Source organism: Kogia breviceps, chromosome 8 (assembly GCF_026419965.1).
Source record: "Kogia breviceps isolate mKogBre1 chromosome 8, mKogBre1 haplotype 1, whole genome shotgun sequence".
Lineage (NCBI taxonomy): Eukaryota > Metazoa > Chordata > Mammalia > Artiodactyla > Physeteridae > Kogia > Kogia breviceps.
This window is the reverse complement of record NC_081317.1, coordinates 77,836,466-77,857,906: the sequence shown is the minus strand read 5'-3', so window position 1 is coordinate 77,857,906 and position 21,441 is coordinate 77,836,466. Positions and strand designations below refer to the sequence as shown.

The following is a 21,441-nucleotide window of genomic DNA, read 5'->3' as shown; positions in this document are numbered from 1 at the left end:
ACTTGAACCACATTCTGGGTTGAGAATTTTATTTTTAAAAAACTTGTCTAAGTTAAGAATTAATTTAAAAATAATTTAAAGAAAAATAAAATTTTGAGGGTGGGGAGATGCCCTGTCAGGTAGATCTTTCTAAAGACAAAAAGTAAAGTTCTGAGGAAATCAACTATGAAATGGAAAGAATTAAAAAAAAAAAAAAAGGAAAGCATAGTTTATTTAATTTTAATTATAATACTGTGCTGTCATTGAAATCATATTTATCATAATTTTATGATGTTATGAAAAATATACATGAAATTTTTTGATTTTTCTTTTCCAGTAGCTTTTTTGCATTTCCTGTATACTTTTTTTTTCAGCATAAAACAGTAGGAAAAAAATAAATGGTTATTTCCTACATTATTTTTTCCACATTTTTATCGGAGTATAATTGCTTTACAATGTTGTTAGTTTCTGCTGTACAACAAAGTGAATCAGCTATATACATATATCCTCATATCCCCTCCCTCTTGAGCCTCTCTCCCACCCTTCCTATCCCACCCCTTTAGGTGGTCACAAAGTATCCAGTTGATCTGCCTGTGCTATTCAGCAGCTTCCCACTAGCCATCCATTTTACATTTGGTAGTGTACATATGTCAATGCTACTCTCTCACTTCATCCCAGCTTCCCCTTCCCCCTCTGTGTCCTCAAGTCCATTCTCTACATCTGTATCTTTATTCCTGCCCTGCCACTAGGTTCATCAGTACCGTTTTTTTAGATTCCATATATATCCGTTAGTGTCAGTTTCATTCCTTTTTACGGTGGAGTAATATTCCATTGTATATGTGTGCCACATCTTCTTTATCCATTCATCTGCTGATGGACATTTAGGTTGCTTCCATGTCCTTAGCCAGGGACTCTTAATAAGTATTATTCTCCAAATGAATCCAACCAAATATTTATTAAATTATTATTGGGCACCTGCTGTGTGCCAGTGACTGTAAGTACCAGGTATAAAAAAGAATAACAGCAATGATCCTTGTCAAGATTTTTTAAAGAAAAGGATAAAAATTAAAACTATTGGCTGGCATTCTTTTCTATCTTTCTTTTGTTTTTGTTTTGTTTTCTTTTTTAAGTAGCCTACTGTAATGCCTGATGCAGTTGTTAAGGAAGAATTCCTAACAATTTGGACCTCAAATTTCATGTATTTTAAAATAAAGCATGGATGATAGGGTGCAGGGGAAGGCAAGTGTGCAAAAATTACTAAAGGTGTTTAATAGGAGGGCAGGTCAGGGATAACTTAATTCTTTGATAGAGAAGTATAAATTGTTATAACTGTAAAGGTAACTGTTGAAGAATAGAAATAGGGTATATAGCTCTCAACCACTTGAGTAAAATTCAAAAAGGACAAAGAAATCTTGGTAAAACTTGCTAAAAAGAGAAAGAAAACCCTATATTCCAATTTAGATGAATGCACAGTGTTCAGATCTTTTATTTGGAACTGTGATTCAAGTGTAACATGTTTTCATGTATTCTCTATTTTTTTCCTTCCTTTCAACAAGGTCTAGAATCTTACATATATCAGAAAATGAAAAGTAGAGAAACTGAACGGCATTCTGTACAAGTCAGTGATTATGTAAGGCAGTCTGAAGAGGTAAAAACATTTTATTTGATATTTTAAAAGCTCAGTTTCTCACCCTTTGTCCCCCCACTTTATTCTTTCCTTGTTGTTCGCCTTTATGCAATTTATCCACCCAGTAATTTATCCTGGGTATTTTTTATCATGAAATAGAAAGAATTTAGGAATTTTTGAAACTGCTTTCGCATATATATAAATTGCCATGTGGAAGAAAAATAAGATATTTTCAATACACTTTTAAGAGGTAGAGCTAACATCAACATATAGAATCTACCGGGAGACAGATTTCAGCCTGATTTGAGAAGGAATTTTTAGCAGTTGGAGCTTTCCAAGGATGGAATGTTTTATTTCTTGAAGTAGTAAGTGCCTCACTTAGTGTGGTTAATTAAACAGGCTAAGCAAATGTCTTTGCAGATGTGTTGGAGGGGATTTGGACATTGCAGGGTAAAGGACTTTCAGTGTTTCTCTACCACTGATTTTGCAGTCTGTTTTTACCATTTGCAAACATGTGCCTGTTTTATTGCCATCCATGAGGGAAGCGTGATCTAGTTAGACTAGCCCCCAATCTTGGTCTTGGTTTGAATATTACCTCTATGACCTTGGGAACTATATGAATGTATACTAACAACCTCAGATGTTCTTGTAGGAATGCAATCTGTGAAAGTAAAATATAAGACTACTTGAAGGTAATTGGAGGCAGGGACCTGTCTGCCCTGTCAAATCCTGGCTCTGTCACTTCCTAGGTTTCAAAGCTATATACATCAATTAACCTGTGAGCTTCATTACCTGTATCTCTAAAATGGGCTTAATGCCATCCTTATGAGACTGATAGTGGATAACAAAAATAACACCAATGAAAATGCCTAGAGTAATGCTTGGAGTATAGAAATAGAAGGAGATATATTCAAGGTAACATTCTAAATAATCATCAACTGAAACAATAATCTGATGATAGGATATAATAATGTAATGTTCAATGTTTCCTGGCAACTTTGACCTTCTTTTCTTCATGTCATTAACTGACGTTATATGTTCACTCTCATTTTTGTAAAAACCGTTATGTATTACATTTTCTCTTTGATGTCCCCATAAAAATAATTCTTTCTGTTAAGGTCAGTCACCACATTGAGTTACTCATATATTGTGCTAACATTATGCATCTTTCTAGCTTGAGTCTTGCATGTTTAGTAAGAGAAATATTGAGCCTAGAGGAAGGGAAAAAAAGAGCTATAACCTCCAAGGAGTGTATTCTGCAAATGTATTAGTGGAAGCTTGGGGTGGGAGAGAGTTGGGTGAACATGTAATGACCTTTCCCTTCTGCCCAGGATCTAAGCAAAAACTCTTTGTGGAATTCAGGGAGCACCAAGGTCAATAGGAACTCTCAGTGAGTATTTCTAAATGTCTGTCTTTAAGCATCTTTGGCTTTTATTTTTTTTAACTGGATTGGGAATAAAGGTTTAATTGGGTCAGAAAAGGAGAAAAAAAAAAGTGTGTGTCCAATGACAGTATTTTTCTTGTGTTAGCAAGAATGAAAATTATTTATTCTCCTAGTTTTCCTGTTTCTGGCAACAAGATCTCACCTTAGTGCCTTTTAAGAATATGATGATACTTGTACTACTGTAGCAAATTAACCATTTGTCTTTTTTTTAAAATTTAATTTTATTTTTGGCTGCGTTGGGTCTTCATTGCTGCACGCGGGCTTTCTCTAGTTGCGGCGAGCGGGGGCTACTCTTCTTTGTGGTGCACGGGCTTCTCATTGCAGTGGCTTCTCTTGTTGCAGAGCACGGGCTCTAGGCGCACGGGCTTCAGTAGTTGTGGCTTGTGGGCTCTAGAGCGCAGGCTCAGTAGTTGTGGTGCACTGGCTTAGTTGCTCTGTGGCCTGTGGGATCTTCCTGGACCTGGGCTCAAACCTGTGTCCCCTGCATTGGCAGGATTCTTAACCACTGCACCACCAGGGAAGTCCCTAACCATTTGTCTTTTTAGTGTCAAAAAAGCACACATGAAATAATGAGTATCATATATTTTCTGATAGATAAGAGTGAGATTTGCATTAAAAAGTAGGAATAAATTTGTCTTGACTGAAAATAAAAAGACTTAGAATGAAGACTAAATAATTTTTTGGTTTTTTTTTTCAAAATTTTCCTTTTAGTTTATAAGATGGATCTTTTTGGTTTCTCCTTAACATCCTAAGTGTTTGTCAAAGCAGTAACAGAGAAGGATTTGAGAAGGATTGAGACAGAGAGAAAGGAAGACAGGGCTAGAGAGAGGAGATAGAGAACTCACCTTTTTACAGGCTTGAGGTTCCTCCTAGGCTTTTATTTATTCAGAGAAAATTTGAAAACCAATCAAGCAAAGATTATTCTGTTTGTAGTATTTTATGGACTTTTCCAGTTACATCATCAAATTAACCATTCTTAGAGTTATAGGAGCAGAATTCAAAAGCATCTGTACTCTACAAAGGGCCCATTGATGCCAGGCAGGTGGAATATGGAGGTCAGTTTGCAGTCAGCTCTGTTTGAGATGGCCTTTTTCCTGGAGTTCTCAAGGTCTCTCTGTCCAAGCTTGCCTCTAGCCTTAATGTGCACATGAGTTTCTTCTCCCAAAGGTTCAGTAGTTTGTGCTCACGCAGAGTAGTGGGTTATTGCAGCATGAAATTAAACAATAATTGTAATTGTAATTGCTTCCCCAAGGACCTTAAATACTGGAGATATTCTTCGAATGTATTTATTCCGACTTGCCCATGGCCACTTGTGCACTTGAGCAGGGCATGTAACAATTTGAAGAGAGCTAATTTCAGCCTGTGAACATTTAGGGGCCATGTGGGCTAATGAAACTGATTTGTTGGCTTGTCCAGAGATATTCACAGACTCATTTGTAGGCATCTGCTTTGCATAGTTCAGGAAGCCTTTAGTTTAATTGATCCAGAACAACACAAACACAGTTAAATCTTATCTATGTTGTGTGATCACATAACTAATTAAAAACAAAAACCAACAACTGCTTTTCAGTTAGCTTAGGGCCTACTCAGTAAATTAATTACATGTATATCTGGTGCTCATTCTTCTATGAAAACAATTGTAGGGTTGTAAACTGTTTCTCTAAAGGTAGGGGTCAAATGTAACTGATATTCTTCCTTCAAAGTAATATATACACATGTATATACATATATACTTATAGATTGTATTATTACTGTTTCACACACTTTTCCTTTCTTTGATCATTGAAAAATTTGAAGCATTACCTAAACAACTTTAATTTTTCAAACAGGTTGAGAAGTTCAAATGGAGTTAACAGTAAGTTTTTATATTTTTATTTTTTCATCTTATCAGTGGTGAGGTTCACCCTCCTGCTCTCTCAGACTTTTGTAGTTCTTAAAATCCTATTTATGATTTTTTTGTTTACTATACAAAGTAGCAAGTTCGGTAGAAAAGTAGAAAGTTGAATGTCTTTCTCCAGATAAATCAGGAGTGATGTCTGGTTTAAAAATTGTTGTTACCTGTTTTTGACTGTGATTTTCTAGTTTTCTCTGTGAGTGAGGGTATAGCCACTGAGCTCATTTAGACTGTTCAACAACTCTTACTGTCATCGTTTAACACACTGCTATTTAAGAACCATTCATAAGATTGTATGTGGATCTCCTTTCCTATATGACTTCAGTGGGACTCCATGCCCCAAGTGGCTAAGTAGGACCAAGCCTACTTTGGTGAGACACCTCCCTGGTGAAGCCACTCTCATTAGCTACTTTCACATTTCATCACAAACTGTACCGTTCCATCTTCCTGACCCCTTGATAGAGACTGGGCACCTTCATCACTTATGTGAAACCTTCAGTGGCTTCCCATTACCTATACAATGGGCTGCAAATCCCTTACTCTTTCTCAATGCTCTTGAGAGTTTGGCCCCAGTCCAAATTTCCAGGCTCATGAATGAGCCCTTTTATGCAATATTTCTTCCATGAAGAATGTGACCACCTAACTATTACCCTCTCCACGTGGTATCTAGAAGGCATCTTCAAATGTGGAACAAAATGTTCCACCTCCCTTCTCTGTCATCTCAGGAAATGGTGACTTTATCCTTCCCATTGCTGAGGCCAAAGTCTTGCAATTGTACTTGACTCCCATTTTCTCACATCCCCACAGCCAACCCATCAGTAAGTCTTTCAAAATATATTGAGAAGCTGATCACTTTGCTACCCCCACATTATCACTTTTCACCTCTTCCCTGGATTACAGAATGGCCCCCAAACTGTTGTTCTATTTCCAGAGAGCAGCTGGAATAACACTTCTAAACTCAAAGTCATATTGAGTCACTCTTCTGTTCAAATGGTGTTCCAGTTCACTCTGTAAAAGCAAAGTCCAAACACTGTCTACAAGGCCCTATTGATCTGCTCCTCCTCCTTCAACTCTCCCCTCTCATTTGCTCTCAGCACAGTCCACTCTGGCCACTCTCTCCTCCTTAACACAGCAAGTATGGTCCTGCCTCAGGATGTTTGTACCTGACATTACTTCTGCCTGGAATACTCTTCATTTATCCATATGACTCACCCCCTCTCTTCCTTCGGGTCTTTGCTCACATTTCATCTTATCAGAGAGGTCTTTCCTAACCAACCTATATAATATAGAATAGTAATCTCCCTGTCTCCCATGCTTCCTAACTCTCTCAATATATATGTAATATGCTATAATACTATATATTTACTTATTTATTTCCTATTTCCCTTTCCTACAATGTAGGCTTTATCTGTTTTCTTTACTGCTCTTTCTCTCGAGGATAGACTAATACCTGGCACATAGTAGGTCAATAAATATATGCTGAATGAATGTGAACAAGATCTCACAGCTCCTTAAGTGGTGAAGCCAGGATTGAAACTCAGTTTTGTCAAACTCAGATGCCCATTTCACATTGTTCGTCTATGAAGATTCCCTAAGCCTTTATTTACACCTCTATTACATTACTTGGTAAACTGTATTGTGATTATAGTTTACATGTATTTCATATTTGTTTTTCTCTAAGGTGGGAGCCACATCGTATTCACATCTGTCATGCCTAGCATGACCCTTAGTGGGAGCTAAATACTTTTTTTTTTTTTTTAATTATTGAATGGAACTTAGGAAGGAACAGTCTTTTTTGATGATCTTACCTTTTACCCAGCACCCCCAAAGGGAGGGAGTTTCTTCCCTTCCTTATCCAGCAACAAGAAGCCAGAGACATCTGTGAAATTGGGCTCATTATGCTGCTTCCTCTACAAGGTATAAAGTAGTTCCCACCATGAGACTAAAGTTCTGAAATTTAATTTTGATTTTATGAAATGGCAAAACTGTTGCAAAGGATTTCTCTTGAGCCTTGTAATTTAGGACTTGAGCAGGTAGAAGAGAACCAGTTAAACTTGCAAGAGGTGTTCCCAACACACAGTCCGTCTGTAACGAAACAAATCCCTTGCTGTCACATTCTCTGCCTCCTTCTTTGTTTCTCTTATATTCCTCTTAATGTGTTTTCATCGTTTTGTTGTCATTTTAAGTCAGTGAAGTAGTGTGCTAATAACTTGGTATTAATAATGTCTTTATGTGGGTACTGCATCTTAGTAGGGAGCTCAGAGAATTGTGCTTCTGGGGTGTCGTGCAATGTGATGGGCAGCCGAGTGCTTTCTGCAACACAGAGGTGTAATTGGTTCAAAGGAAATACATCTTTGAAGCTAATATTACCTGTCTTTCTTCAATTCCCTATATAAATATGTTTGGAGACATTGCATTGATTATTGGAAGCTGTCAGGATACCATGCACAATAATGTGGTTAAAGAATATTAGGCAATCTTTTTCGAAAACCGAGAAGCCATTCTGATTAACCCGTTCAATAATAACTTTGAAGGCAATATATTCATAAGCATGTATTTATCTCCAGCCAAGTAATTAAAATGCCAATCTTCTCTGTAATTTCAGAAATCTCAACCGCCTTAAAAAGCCCTCAAGAGTCTCACCATCATTATTCAGGTAGGATGCCTGTGTACATAGACATGTCAACGGAGCTAAACGTCTGTGATTCTGCATTTGGAAACAGAAACACTGGTGAATTTGTGGTGTTGATATGGCTCCAACTTGAAAAGTTGTTGTTCACTCTGATGAGAGAACATTCAGATTTCTTAACTTGGGAAAACAAGTTTTTAGGATTTAAGAGAATTTGAATTTTAAGAGAAAATGAAAAAAAACGTGTGTATTAGTAAGTTCCAAATTGTAAAGAGGAAAGATGACCTTGAGATGTGAAAATTCCTTATGAGGTCAAAAGCCAGAGATCTTTGTATTTTGGACTGGGGAGGAGACAGGCCTGAGGCTAGTCCTCTGAGGAAGGGTTTTGTACCCTCACTGAGCCCTCAGTGAGGGTAACCACTGAATGAATGCCAACCCCACAGGGTAAATTCAACAAAGACACCTTAAGGGATGTTATTAAACAAGATGTCAAGGGTCTTGACTCTCTTAAGCAACATCACTTCACAGTGATTCAGTTGTCTTTCTTTCAAAGTGGGAATAATTGTACTTGTCCTTCCTGAGGAAAAATCCGCCAAAGGGCTAGTTGAGAATAAAGAGGGAAACACTTTGAAATGCAAAGCAGTATAACAACCAACTGGACTTGTGCCATTGGGTGGTCTTTTGGGCATCGTTGCTCAGTATTGGATTAGATAATACGGCAAGCTTTTTGTATAATCTGAAGCTCAGTACAAAGTACAAGTGTATTGGTGTGATAATTTTCGTTATTATTATATCAAGGTCATGTGCTCAGGGTCCAGTAATAGGCTACCTTATCCTGAATTCTCCTCTGTAGTGAATAGTGTTTCTGTGGATTTCAGAAATCCAGGCTCTTGTAACTGGGTCTTTCAGCTCAGCAGTAATCCATTATTTTGACTCCAGCTGTCAACTGAAGAAAGTATCTGGTGAGGAACACTGTAACTCACATCGACTCTGATTTGTTAAGATACAGCTCTTAACAGGAAAATGCAGATCACTGCTTCTAATTAAAACTGGTTTTTAGCTCTCTCTGGGAAAAGAAGATGAACTCTGCAAAATCAACAGTAGATGTCCCCACAGTCCGCTGTGCATTAGATTTGATCTGGAAAAGAAAAACCAGAAAGACCACAGATTAAAATGCTCTTTAAAAGCAAGTTCCACATCTGAATGGATTAGTATGGTATTTGGTATTCAGGAGAGTGGAGGTAATAGTGCTACCTCAGAACATGTTATATAATCTCATATAATCTATTCCTAAGACTGGGATATCCTTCCTGTTTAAGGCATAGTTTATTTTAAATACTGTATTATAGATAATATATTTTTTTAAGATTTTTAAAAAAATTTATTTATTTTTGGCTGTACTGGGTCTTCATTTCCGTGTGAGGGCTTTTCCTAGTTGCGGCGCGCGGGCCTCTCACTGTCGCAGCCTCTCTTGTTGTGGAGCACGGGCTCCAGACGTGCAGGATCAGTAGTTGTGGCTCACGGGCCTAGTTGCTCCGTGGCATGTGGGATCTTCCCAGACCAGGGCTCGAACCCGTGTCCCCTGCATTGGCAGGCAGATTCTCAACCACTGTGCCACCAGGGAAGCCCCAATATATATATATTTTTTATGTGGACCATTTTTAAGGTCTTTATTGAATTTGTTACAGTATTGCTTCTGTTTTATGTTTTGGTCTTTTGGCCCAGAGGCATGTGGGATCTTAGTTCCCAGACCAGGGATTGAACCTGCACCCCCTGCATTGGAAGGTGAAGTCTTAACCACTGGACTGCCAGGGAAGTCCCTATAGATAATATTTTTGATAAAAGAAAAAATAAAGGGTCTTTGAAATAAAATATTTTAGCATTATATGAGTATATTGATGTGGGGGAGGCTTTCTGTAAATTCAGCCCGCTGATGCATACTTAAACTAGTAAATCTGCTTTTGTTTGCAGCCATTGAAAGGAACAATTTAATGAGGCTTTCTCAGACCATACCATTTACACCAATCCAACTGTTTGGTGAGTGCCATTTCTACCTTCTTGAGGTTGTGCCAGGGCAAAGGCATAACATCTGAGTGAATCATAGGAGAAACCATTTTGCATAATTTTAGCTGCAAATTTTCTTTTGCCCATGGTTGCAGTTTAGTGATATTAATTTCCTAAAATGGAAAGTCTGGTAACTGCCCAGCTGGTATCTAGAGTCAAAATCTGATATACTATGGGGATGGGACCTATAATGAGCATTAGTTGGGGAAAAAGCAATAACGTTGCACCTGGCATTCACCGATTTAAGGCTGGAAGTAAGTAGCAAAGAAAAGAACCAACCAACCATGTGTAATAAATACAGAAGAAAGCATTAAACGTCAATACAGTAGAAGCTAATAGACATCTAAAGAGAAATGCTTTGTATATCGCTTTTTATTTGTTTTGTTTTTGTTTGTTTTGTTTCATGTAAATTAATTGCTCTTAACTCAGAGAGCAAATGTAATTTTTAAAGGCTGGAATAGTAAGGAAAAACAAGCTCGCAATAGCCAAGGCGACCGGTGTTTCTCTGTCCTGCCAATTGACAAAATAACAAGGGTCGCCACACTGTCCCAGATCTTGCTTCTCCTCAAACCCTTCACATGGGGAGAGGTGAGGTGGCTTCTGATCGTTGACGCAAATGCCTTCTCCTTCCACTTGGCTCCATAGCTGGTTTTACAGCTCGGTAGCTCTGTTTCAGATCCTCTAGGTAATTAGAACTCTAAAGTGGCATTTATCTGGGCACCAAGAATACATATTTCAAAACATGTTACTAAGCATTACCTAGACATGTTCTTTGGTAAGCAATTAAATGCAAGAGTGAGTGAATAGATTCTTTTCTTGGTAAACCAGTACAGTGTTTATAAGAGAAGCCATTTGAAGCTGAGGTGTTAGGAGAAAATTAAATACAGACTGGACAGAAGTTGTATAGAATGTGTCACTTCTGTTAGGAAGCATTGTACAATATATTAGGTGGAGTCTAGGTTGAATAAGAATGGCTCCCTGTTCAACAGCCTAAAAGTGGAAGCTGTAGAGCAGTTAAAGAACATTTGTGTGTAAAATCTTTGAAGTGGGATTGGGTTTTTCTCCGAGGGTCTACTTCACATTAGCCAGGTTAACATATCTAATCTTTACAACAACCCAATGAAGAGAATGTTATTTTCACTTCCATTTTACTGGTGAGGAAAGTGAGGCTTTAAGTAACTTGTCCAAAGGCACAAAGGAAGGAGGTAAAGGCTCTGGGGTATGACTTTGGTTCTAACTTTAACTGGGTTAAAACATGCATTCTCAGTGGGGTAATATCACCCCCAAGAGAGCAAAAACGTCTTTTTATTTTTATGTGTAAAGCACATACACACACACAAACACAGAGTACATAAACATAAATAGTATATCTTTGGTATTACAATGTCAGGGAAGGGGCAATTAGGAAAAAAAAGTCTAAAACAGCTCCTAAGGGGGATGATAATAAACACAGGGTTAAACTATCTCTTTAAAAGTATGCTAACACGTATATATGGAATCTAAAGAAAAAAAAAAAAGAAAATGGTCAGAAGAACCTAGGGGCAAGACAGGAATAAAGATGCAGACCTACTAGAGAATGGACTTGAGGATATGGGGAGGGGAAGGGTAGGATGGGACAAAGTGAGAGAGTGGCACGGACATATATACACTACCAAACATAAAATAGATAGCTAGTGGGAAGCAGCCACATAGCACAGGGAAATCAGCTCAGTGCTTTGTGACCACCTAGAGGGGTGGGATAGGGAGGGTGGGAGGAAGGGAGATGCAAGAGGGAAGAGATATGGGGACATATGTATATGTATAACTGATTCACTTTGTTGTAAAGCAGAAACTAACACACCATTGTAAAGCAATTATACTCTAATAAAGATGTTTAAAAAAAAAGTACTTGTCTTTAACAAAAGAAGCATAGCCTTGCTACTCTGATTTTATTTTTGTCTAGTTATAATTTATAATAAGAACAACTTAATATTTATGTGACATCTGATTCTTTTTTCATTCTCCCCCTCCCTCTTTACTGGACTATAACATGGCCAGATGTCTGTACTTGCCTCTGAACAGATGAAATTCCCATTCCCCTCTGATCCTTTGAGAAACTGAACTGATTCTGAGTTGATATTTAGGACACCGTTCATGTCACAGACATGGATCTCATTGAACCCCTCCCTTGCACTTCTCTTTGCTGCAGGAGAAGAAGTAACTGTCTACAGGCTGGAAGAGAGTTCCCCTTTGAATCTGGATAAAAGCATGTCTTCTTGGTCCCAGCGAGGGAGATCTGCAATGATCCAAGTGTTGTCCCAAGAGGAGATGGATGGTGGCCTCCGTAAAGCCATGAGAGTCATTAGTACCTGGTCTGAGGATGACATCCTCAAGCCGGGGCACGTTTTCATTGTGAAGTCCTTTCTTCCTGAGGTTGTGCAGGCATGGCACAAAATCTTCCAGGAGAGTACCGTGCTTCATCTTTGCCTCAGGGTAAGTCAGAGACCCAGAGCCAAGATGGACAGGTCAAAGAAAGGGGATCTGGCTCTATCCTGGTCAAAGGCCATTATCTTTTTTTTTTTTTTTTTGGTGAATACTTCCTTTATGTATAATATTCATATATCACAGATCATTGATTAGGAAATGTCAAATACCATTGATATGATTAGGGTAGACATACACACATATTCATGTATATACACACATATATATGTGTATGTTTATATACATATGTATGTATATATTCACACACATTCACCTATGAAGCCAACATTTTACCTAATGTGCAAACAGAGGCACTCCCATCAAGGTCAGAATAAAGCAAGAATGCCCACCATCTCCACCACTATTCAACACATTACTGGAGGTATTAACAAACTCAATTAGACAAGAGAAAACAAAAGTATAAAAACTGGAACAGAAAAAGAATGAAAACTAACTCTGTTTGCAGATGATATGATAGTAATGCTAGAAAACCTGAAGAACTAGTGATAAAAACAACTCAAACAATAGAAGAAATCAGCAAGGTGGCAAGGTTAATAAAATTAACACACCAAAATTAATAACTTTCATATAAGCAAATAATAACTAGTAGAAGATAATTTGGAAAAGAAAACCCTGTTTACAATAGCAAGAAATTGAAAATGCTTAGAAATAAGTGGAATGTGAAATATTTAAAATCTATATGAGGAAAAATCACTCCTGAAAGATATAAAACTAAATTTGAACAAAGAGAAAGACAATCCTTAATCTTGATTAGGATGTTCCAACATCATCAAAATATAAGTTCTCTTAAAGTTAATTTATAATTTTAATATTATCCCAATGAAGATTAGCAGATACAAACTACTATGTATAAAATAAACAAAGTCCTACTGTATAGCACAGGGAATTTTATATTCAATATCCTATAATAAGCCATAATGGAAAAGAATATTAAAAAATATATATGTGTATAATTGAATCACTTTGCTATACACCTGAAACCAACACAAAGTTGTAAATCAACTATACTTCAATTTTTAAAAATCCCAATAAAAATCCCAATAAACTTTTTTTTTTCTGGAGCTGGACACCTACTTAGAAAGAAAGGGAAAAAATAAAACATACGTACATGTATATGTTTACTCTTGCAAAAGGAAACATAGGAAGGTTAAACCAGAAAGCAGTGAAATAGATTGCCTAAAGGGGTGTGGAGGTGGAAGGCAGGAGGGAAGAGGAGATTAAGATGGAAAAAATAGGGGAAAGAGGACACTTCTCTGAGTATGCCTTTTTAATTTTTTAAATATCTTTATTGGAGTATAATTGCTTTACAATGTTGTGTTAGTTTCTGCTGTACAACAAAGTGAATCAGCTGTATGTATACATATATCCCCATATCCCCTCCCTCTTGAGCCTCCCTCCCACCCTCCCTATTCCACCCCTCTAGGTGGTCACAAAGCACCGAGCTGATCTCCCTGTGCTATGCAGCTGCTTCCCACTAGTCATCTGTTTTACATTTGATAGTATATATATGTCCATGCCACTCTCTCACTTCATCCCAGCTTCCCCTTCCCCCACTTTGTCCGTAGGTTTGTTCTCTACATCTGCCTCTTTATTCCCGTCCTGCCACTAGGTTCATCAGTATTGTTTTTTTAGATGAAGGCCATTATCTTCAACACAAAGGATAGCCTATTCTTTTTTGGAGGTGGTGGTATATTGTTATTTTTGGCTTTAGCTTTTGGAGTGGGTAGTGGTGGAAGCTGAATAAGGCTGAAAATCACACTTGGGAGGCCTCTAGTAATTCTGTGATTATTAATTAGTAGGCATCTGGTAGTAAACCAATATTTTTATCAATGTTCTCTATTTTGCAGGAAATTCAACAACAAAGAGCTGCTCAAAAACTGATCTATACCTTCAACCTAGTGAAACCACAAACCATTCCCTACACTCCAAGGTGAGGAAATATTGGCACCCTGGCCCTTCATCTTATGTAGGAATTTCTGTCAATTTCTTCTCACCCCTGTTAGTCATGAGAAATACCAGACCCACGGGGAAGTTCCCCACGACCTTAACTTTGGTTTCTTCCTTACATAGTTCTCAGAGACAGTAAAAAGAGAATTAGACATCCTAGGTATGTTTTGGCTTAAATTGCTGAATTTATGTGAGTGGAAAAGAGAAGATCAAGCAGAGGCCATGACTAACCTCTCAATTACAAAAGCAGGCAGATATCCCGGGTGTAGTTACTAATGTCCAGAAACATTATGGTAGAAAAACACTTCTATTTTAAGTTATCTTAAAATAGTTTCTTTTAAGAAACTATTAAACTATTAGTTTCTTCTGTTATCTTACAGAAATTAGGAACCTTAAAGGAGTGAACTCTTGTTACTTTCACTTGAGTGTTTCCATACACTTGTATTCATTTAGCAAGACAGATAATAGCTTGGTGCTGATGACTTAGAGTAAAGTTTTACTGTCTCATTTACAAGGAACTTCATAGAGCAAGACAAGAAAAGTTGAATCCAGTACTCTTTGTAAAAGAGTTCCTCAGAAAGAAGGGAGGTGGGTAAACATGGGGAAAACTCCCAGTCTTTGCATTCCATTCTTTCAGTAGAAAGGCAAAGGCCATGTGCATTGAGGCTGCTGGGACTAGAGTTAGGTCATCTCCTCTGGTGCTCTCTGTTCAGTAATATAAGTCACACCTTTGCTGCCTTTCGGGGAATCAATGGCCTCTTCCCACCCTCCCTCGCCATAGGTTCCTGGAAGTTTTCTTAATCTACTGCCATTCAGCCAAGCAGTGGTTGACCATTGAGAAGTATATGACTGGGGAGTTCCGGAAGTACAACAACAACAACGGTGATGAAATTGCCCCCAGCAACACCTTGGAGGAGTTGATGTTGGCTTTCTCTCACTGGACCTATGAGTATACTCGGGGAGAGCTGCTGGTTTTAGATCTGCAAGGTGATTGATAGCTGAGGATTTGATACAACAAGCATGAGGCAAAGTTCAGGAAACAGTGACCAGGGATTGCTTTCTCAATGTCATTGTCACCTACATTTGACCCCAGCTCTTTCTTTACTCAAAGCCATAGTTAAGGTCTTTCAGTGGAGATATTCCTTGGCAGCGTGTACTTTTTTTTTTTTTTTTTTTTAAACAGGAGATGGTATCTGTTTTCTGAATTTATTTATTGTTTGTGGAACTGTTCTAAGTGGGAGGAACCAGACAGGTGTCCCGAGAGATCATGCAAGAACCAGGATGCGTAATGTATGGAGTTGCTCTATCTAGCTTTGAAGGGAGGTGGCACCATTTATTTTAGAGACATTGTACAGTGATGATCATGAGCACGTACTGTACTGTTTCTCACCTAGATCAAGAGAAAAATATAGGCAGATGATTAGCTGCCCAGAATTTAAAGTTATCTAAAATGTTAATCTAAATGGGGAATGAGTTTTATACCCAATTTTCCAGTTTTATGGCTTTTCTTTGAACTTTTGTTCACAATAACACTTAGACATGCACTTATACACACAGGAAAGTTTAACTTCTGGTCATTTATCCTGATTTTGAGCTCAGTATTTTAGCAGTTTATAGTTTAGCTTGTTCTCTTTGCTGTGTACCTTGATATAAGAGTTCACAAAAGTATAAACTCAGTCTGTGAAAGGCAACTCAGTGCACTCTTATTTAACGGAAGCCTTTGATCAATGCATCTTTCTACTATCAACACCTCACATGTGACTTAAAATCCTGCAGCACGAAACAGAGTATCTCTAGCAGGCTTTCCTTGCAGGGACAGAACGAAATATGTATTAAGGTGAAAGTTTAGTCCCTGGGCTCACTGACTGGGGCTTTGGTTTTAAATAAGGGATTTAGCCCAGGCACTTTCATAGAAGTTATCTCATTTAATCCCAGAAGCAGCACCTTGAGGTAGATATTATGGGGACTTTAGGCCCAGAAAGTTTAAATAACTTGCCCAAGGTTGCACAGCGGCTTAAGCAGAAGCCAAGATGCAGACTTAAGCTGGTTTGACCATCCATGTTCTTTCCTTTTCACTGTTCTGTCTTTTATTTCTCTCATAGCCATAGGACATTACCATGTTCTGGTTCATCTGAAATGATAGGGCCTTTTTCTTGTCCTCTCTGACTTTCCCATGACTTTCCCATCTCTCCACACCTGGGATTCTGTGCTGAAAACCAGGCTTGGAGAATGGAGACAGTCGAGATGAACAGGCAATCCTGGGACATCATGAGCAATGTACACTAAGACTGCAAACCGTTTTTTTTTGTTGTTTTTGCGGTACGCGGGCCTCTCACTGTTGTGGTCTCTCCCGTTGCGGAGCGCAGACTCCGGACACGCAGGCTCAGCGGCCATGGCTCACGGGCCCAGCTGCTCCGCGGCATGCAGAATCTTCCCGGACCGGGGCACGAACCCGTGTCCCTTGCATCGGCAGGCGGACTCTCAACCACTGTGCCACCAGGGAAGCCCGCAAACCCATTTTGATTGAAATTTCTGCCACATGCTCAAGGATGTATGTATATACACTTTTCAAACTACACATAAGTCCTTCTGTCCTTTCAGATCTATGCTGTTCACAAGGTGTGAATTATATTTCTAACCCTCAAACACAATATTTTAGGAAGCAATATAAACAAAGTTAAAACAGTCAAGATGATTCTGCTTTTAAACCAGCAAGTATAGTATGATCCATGTAAACCCAGCACACTGATGCCCAAGGCTGCTTTTGTAGCTCATGTTGGGGAAAGGTTGATTGTTTTCATCTATACTTCAGTGTCTGTGCTTTGAGTTTTGGGTGGAGATGTTTAAAAAGTAAAAAAAACAAACAAAAAAACAATCAAAGAAAAACTTTAAGGAATTAATGATGACTCTTCAGTGTGTTTTTGTTTAATGATGTTTATATTTTGGGATTTTTATGTCTCTTAGTAATCCAAAGTGACGTTAAACAGAACAAACACTGCATTGATAGTCTTGGGGGGAAAAGGAATTAACTTTATTTTTTTACTGGGCAATTATGTGAATTGCAGAAATAGACCACTCCAAAGAAACTATGTCAAAACATTGACCTTCAAAGGAGGGAAGAGTGGACATCATAGAATGAACATGAAGAAATTGAGACACTTATTGGGGAGTTTTGTCGATTGGTTAGCCCTGAATTTATGGAAGAACGTGAATCCTATAATAGTAATTACAAGCAGTTATATTACTACTGCTACTAGCTAACATTTACTAAATAGTTATTTTGTGCCAGTCACTCCGTTAAAGGCTTATGTGCATTAATATGTTTAATCCAAACCAGGTTGGAAAGGAAAAATGTGAGAATATAATGTATTCTTAAAATATCGTAATAGTTTTCAGTTCAGTTATGTTTTACATTTAATTGATTAGTATTTTTAGTCTTTGGAGAGATGATGTGTGTTGTCTGGGTGGCAGGGAATGGAGACTGAAAGACCAGTTAGCTGCAGTTAGGAGAGGCCCTGTCGTCACGGTCCTGGGTGCTGACTCCTGGCTCCACCGTGAATTAGCTGCATGACCACCAGGGGGCAGCCACCTGGAGTCCCACTTCCCTCATTTGTAATAATAATGGTAAATAATGTTATGTGCTTACCTCAGAGGGTTGTTAAGGGGCTGAAATGAAGCAAGTTCCCAACAGAGTAAACGTTAGTTATTGTTGTTAGTATTAGTCTCTGTGTGGCTTGTTACAATGGAAGTTAATCTTCAGTTGTGGGTAGTCTACTCTTAGCTGTGTGGTCCTGGTGATACTTGAGGGAGATCCCAGCTTTGACCTCTGTAGAGTGAAGCCCTGAACAGCTTGCCGTGGCTCCCTATTGCTTTGAGGGAAAAAAGAAATGAGTAACACTCCGGCAGTTTATTCTTTCAGTTTCTTCTTTTCTTCTCTTTACTTTCTTCCAAGGGAGTGCCAATCATTAACCCAGGAGCTACCACATCAGGCCAGGAAGCTGAACTCTAGGGAGAGGCTTGACTAATTTCTGATCACTTGTAATTATAGTGTAGTCTTCCAGTTTCCTCCCATTTAAAAATCTTACACGTGAGAGCCTGAATCGTCATCATTATATGTGAAATCCAATATTTAGTTTCCAGCAATAGGAATGAAAAACAGTTGTATTTCAAATTACAGTGGTCTGTGGCATGTTTTTTGTTTTTGTTTTTGTTTTTTTTGTGGTACGTGGGCCTCTCACCATTGCGGCCTCTCCCGTTGCGGAGCACAGGCTCCGGACGCGCAGGCTCAGCGGCCATGGCTCACGGGACCAGGGGCGCCGCGGCATGTGGGATCTTCCCGGACCGGGGCACGAACCCGTGTCCCCTGCATCGGCAGGCGGATTCTCAACCACTGCGCCACCAGGGAAGCCCCCCCCCCCTTCTTTTTTTAAAAGAAGATGTTGGGGGTAGGACTTTATTAATTAATTAATTAATCTTTGCTGTGTTGGGTCTTCGTTTCTGTGTGAGGGCTTTCTCTAGTTGTGGCAAGTGGGGGCCACTCTTCATCGCGGTGCACGGGCCTCTCACTATAGCGGCCTCTCTTGTTGCGGAGCACAAGCTCCAGACGCGCAGCCTCAGTAGTTGTGGCTCACGGGCCTAGTTGCTCTGCGGCATGTGGGATCCTCCCAGACCAGGGCTCGAACCCGTGTCCCCTGCGTTAGCAGGCAGATTCTCAACCACTGCGCCACCAGGGAAGCCCCTGGTTTTTTTTTTTTTTTAAGCTCACTATTTTTTTTTTTCAAAGAACTTTTGGAGATAATAATTTTTTATTCAACAGAGCAGTTTCCAGTATAAGTCAGCATTAGCATCAGCATCAGCATGGTGCATTCTACTGCTACAAGGAAGATGACTTCTTTCCATTGATGTAGAAGTTCATTGATGCATCCCAAGGTGATTGGAATCAGAATGTAGGTCTCTGAGTTTCTCATAAGGGCATGCTATGTATTGCCTGTACATGAGCATTTACTCTGTTAATGCCAGTAAAGAGATAGCACTGGAATTTTCAGATCTTAAAATGTCTTATTGTCTTTCATGTTTTCCAAATATCTACATACATGTAGGATCGGCACCTATGTTAAAGTTTGCCAATTGGGTGACTCCTGTGTAGCGGGGAGAGGCTGGGGTTGTAGTAGTGGGTGTGGTGGTGCAGCATGATTGGTTCTCTGAACTGCTTTCTTTTTGTAACTCATTGGAATGCCTCTTCTGCCATTCAAGGGTCCCCAAAAGATGTTTTTAGTAGTTAAGCTTTGAGCTGTCAGATTGGGTTTAGGGATATAAAGGTTTGTAGAAGCTTTTTACCCTCAGTCTTATAGGAGGTTCTATTCATTAGGAAATAGTACTTTAGGAAAGTGAGATAATCAGAACATGATTTTACCAGTGGTAAGAAAATAGAATTTTACTTCACAAGAGCTCTTGATAGAAGACAATAAAAATGGCAGTTGACATGTTTCAGCTTCTTCTGGATCAGACATTTTGCTAAGCAGTTTGTATATGCTAGTTCATGCAATGTTCTCAGTAACCCTATAGGATAAGGCCCGTGATTATCCACACTTTCAGGTGATACAGTTGAGACTCAGAGAGATTAAAGAAGGTGTCCAGATCACACAACTAGGTAGTGATGGGGCTGTGAGTGGGACCCAGATCCTTTGACTTCTGCCTATTTAACAGGCTACAAGACTGAAAGTAAATGGGAGCTGATGTGACTTTGATAGACTTTTTCTCCCCTATAAAACCTCCTTTTCCACAATTCTTTAGGTATTGAGCGTATTTCAGCTTAAATTTACAGTTTACTCAGACGTCAGCCTAAAGCTTTCATCACTGCTGGGAATTGTAGGCATAAAGTCAGGTCTGAGCTTAAATGTATGAAGGATTTGTCACCTTTAGTCTCTCTATTGGTGGTACATGACCTGTCTGTTTGTTGTTTATTTACTACATAGTTAAACATAGTTGTTCTGTTTATTTGCTACATGTTTGCTGTATAGTCAGGGTCTTGTTAGGCTGTTCCTTTTTGTATCTGTAATGAGAAAAGCATAAAGAACCCAGCCTATTCATATGACTTTTTCTTTAAAAAGCAAAGCACATTTTACATACTGCCCCTTGAGCCTGTGTTTCAGACTTATTTTCCCTTTCCCTATTAAAATTCAGTGTACAAAGAGATTCTAAGCCAAGGGTTCTGAAAGGGGCTCTGGGTAGAATTCAGAGGGTCTGTGTACTTTGATGGAAAAACAAATAAAAGTATACCTTGGGACTTCCCTGGTGGCGCAGTGGTTAGGACTCCGCCTGCTAATGCAGGGGACACGGGTTCGAGCCCAGGTCCGGGAAGATCCCACATGTCGCGGAGCAACTAAGCCTGTGAGCCACAACTACTGAGCCCGTGTGCCACAACTACTGCAGCCCACGTGCCTAGAGCCTGTGCTCTGCAACAAAGAGAAGCCACCACAGTGAGAAGCCCGCACACCGCAACAAAGAGTAGCCCCCGCTCGCCACAACTAGAGAAAGCCTGTGCACAGCAACGAAGACCCAATGCAGCCAATAAATAAATACATTTATTTAAAAAATAAAATTACACCTTTATTTCATTAACCTATAGCTGAAATTCATCATTTCCTTCAGTTATAACGGAGACGACAGATCACAGTGGCATTAGCAGTACCCGTGACTGTTTGCAATAGCAATTACAGGTATTAACATAGCACATTGCAGTGTTGGCAGATATCTCAAAATACTGGTTGCATTTATTACTTGTTGGATGTTATAGTGTTATTAGGCTTGTGCTTGATCCTGTTATTTAACATACTAATAAATAAGCACGTGTATTGCAATACAATTTTAAAAATATTTTGATCACTGTATTTCAGTATCATTGGTTTCCTTTGTAATCTTATGTATTCAAACTATGCATTTAAAAACATTTTTCTGAGAAGGGGGTCCCTTAGCTTCATCAGACTGCCAAAAGGGTCATGACCCAAAAAAGTTTGAAGACCCCCTACTTAAACAGGTTATTTTCCTAAGGAAGTCAGTTTCTCAGGAGAATGGTCTATAAACTATAAGGATTACATTTTCTTGTGAAAGGTTTAACATATGGTAAAACATACAGAACATAGTAAAAATCTTTCTTTTTTAAAGTAGTGGTTAGAAAATGTGTTGTTTATTGTAAACAAATAGAAATATACAATAATGTTATACATTTTATATGATTTTTAAATAAATTTCCCACAAGGTTGGTCTCTTCCAAGGCAAGAGGACCAGTGCTGAGAGAACGATCTCAGATATTGTCGGCTTATGCCCACATGGTGCATTCACCTGTCTGACTGGCTCACCTGTGAAATGCTGCC

General features: G+C 38.9%; 1 protein-coding gene across 1 annotated transcript in view; it reads left to right on the top strand.

The window, feature by feature from the left end:
• TRPM6 (transient receptor potential cation channel subfamily M member 6) overlaps nucleotides 1-21,441 on the top strand; it is a 136,327-nt gene that overhangs the window by 103,421 nt on the left and 11,465 nt on the right. Inside the window, 8 exon segments of the mRNA XM_059071598.2 lie at nucleotides 1,536-1,627; nucleotides 2,938-2,996; nucleotides 4,880-4,905; nucleotides 7,550-7,600; nucleotides 9,545-9,610; nucleotides 11,826-12,109; nucleotides 13,969-14,051; nucleotides 14,850-15,055. Of these exon segments, the coding sequence (XP_058927581.1) occupies nucleotides 1,536-1,627; nucleotides 2,938-2,996; nucleotides 4,880-4,905; nucleotides 7,550-7,600; nucleotides 9,545-9,610; nucleotides 11,826-12,109; nucleotides 13,969-14,051; nucleotides 14,850-15,055 (867 nt within the window).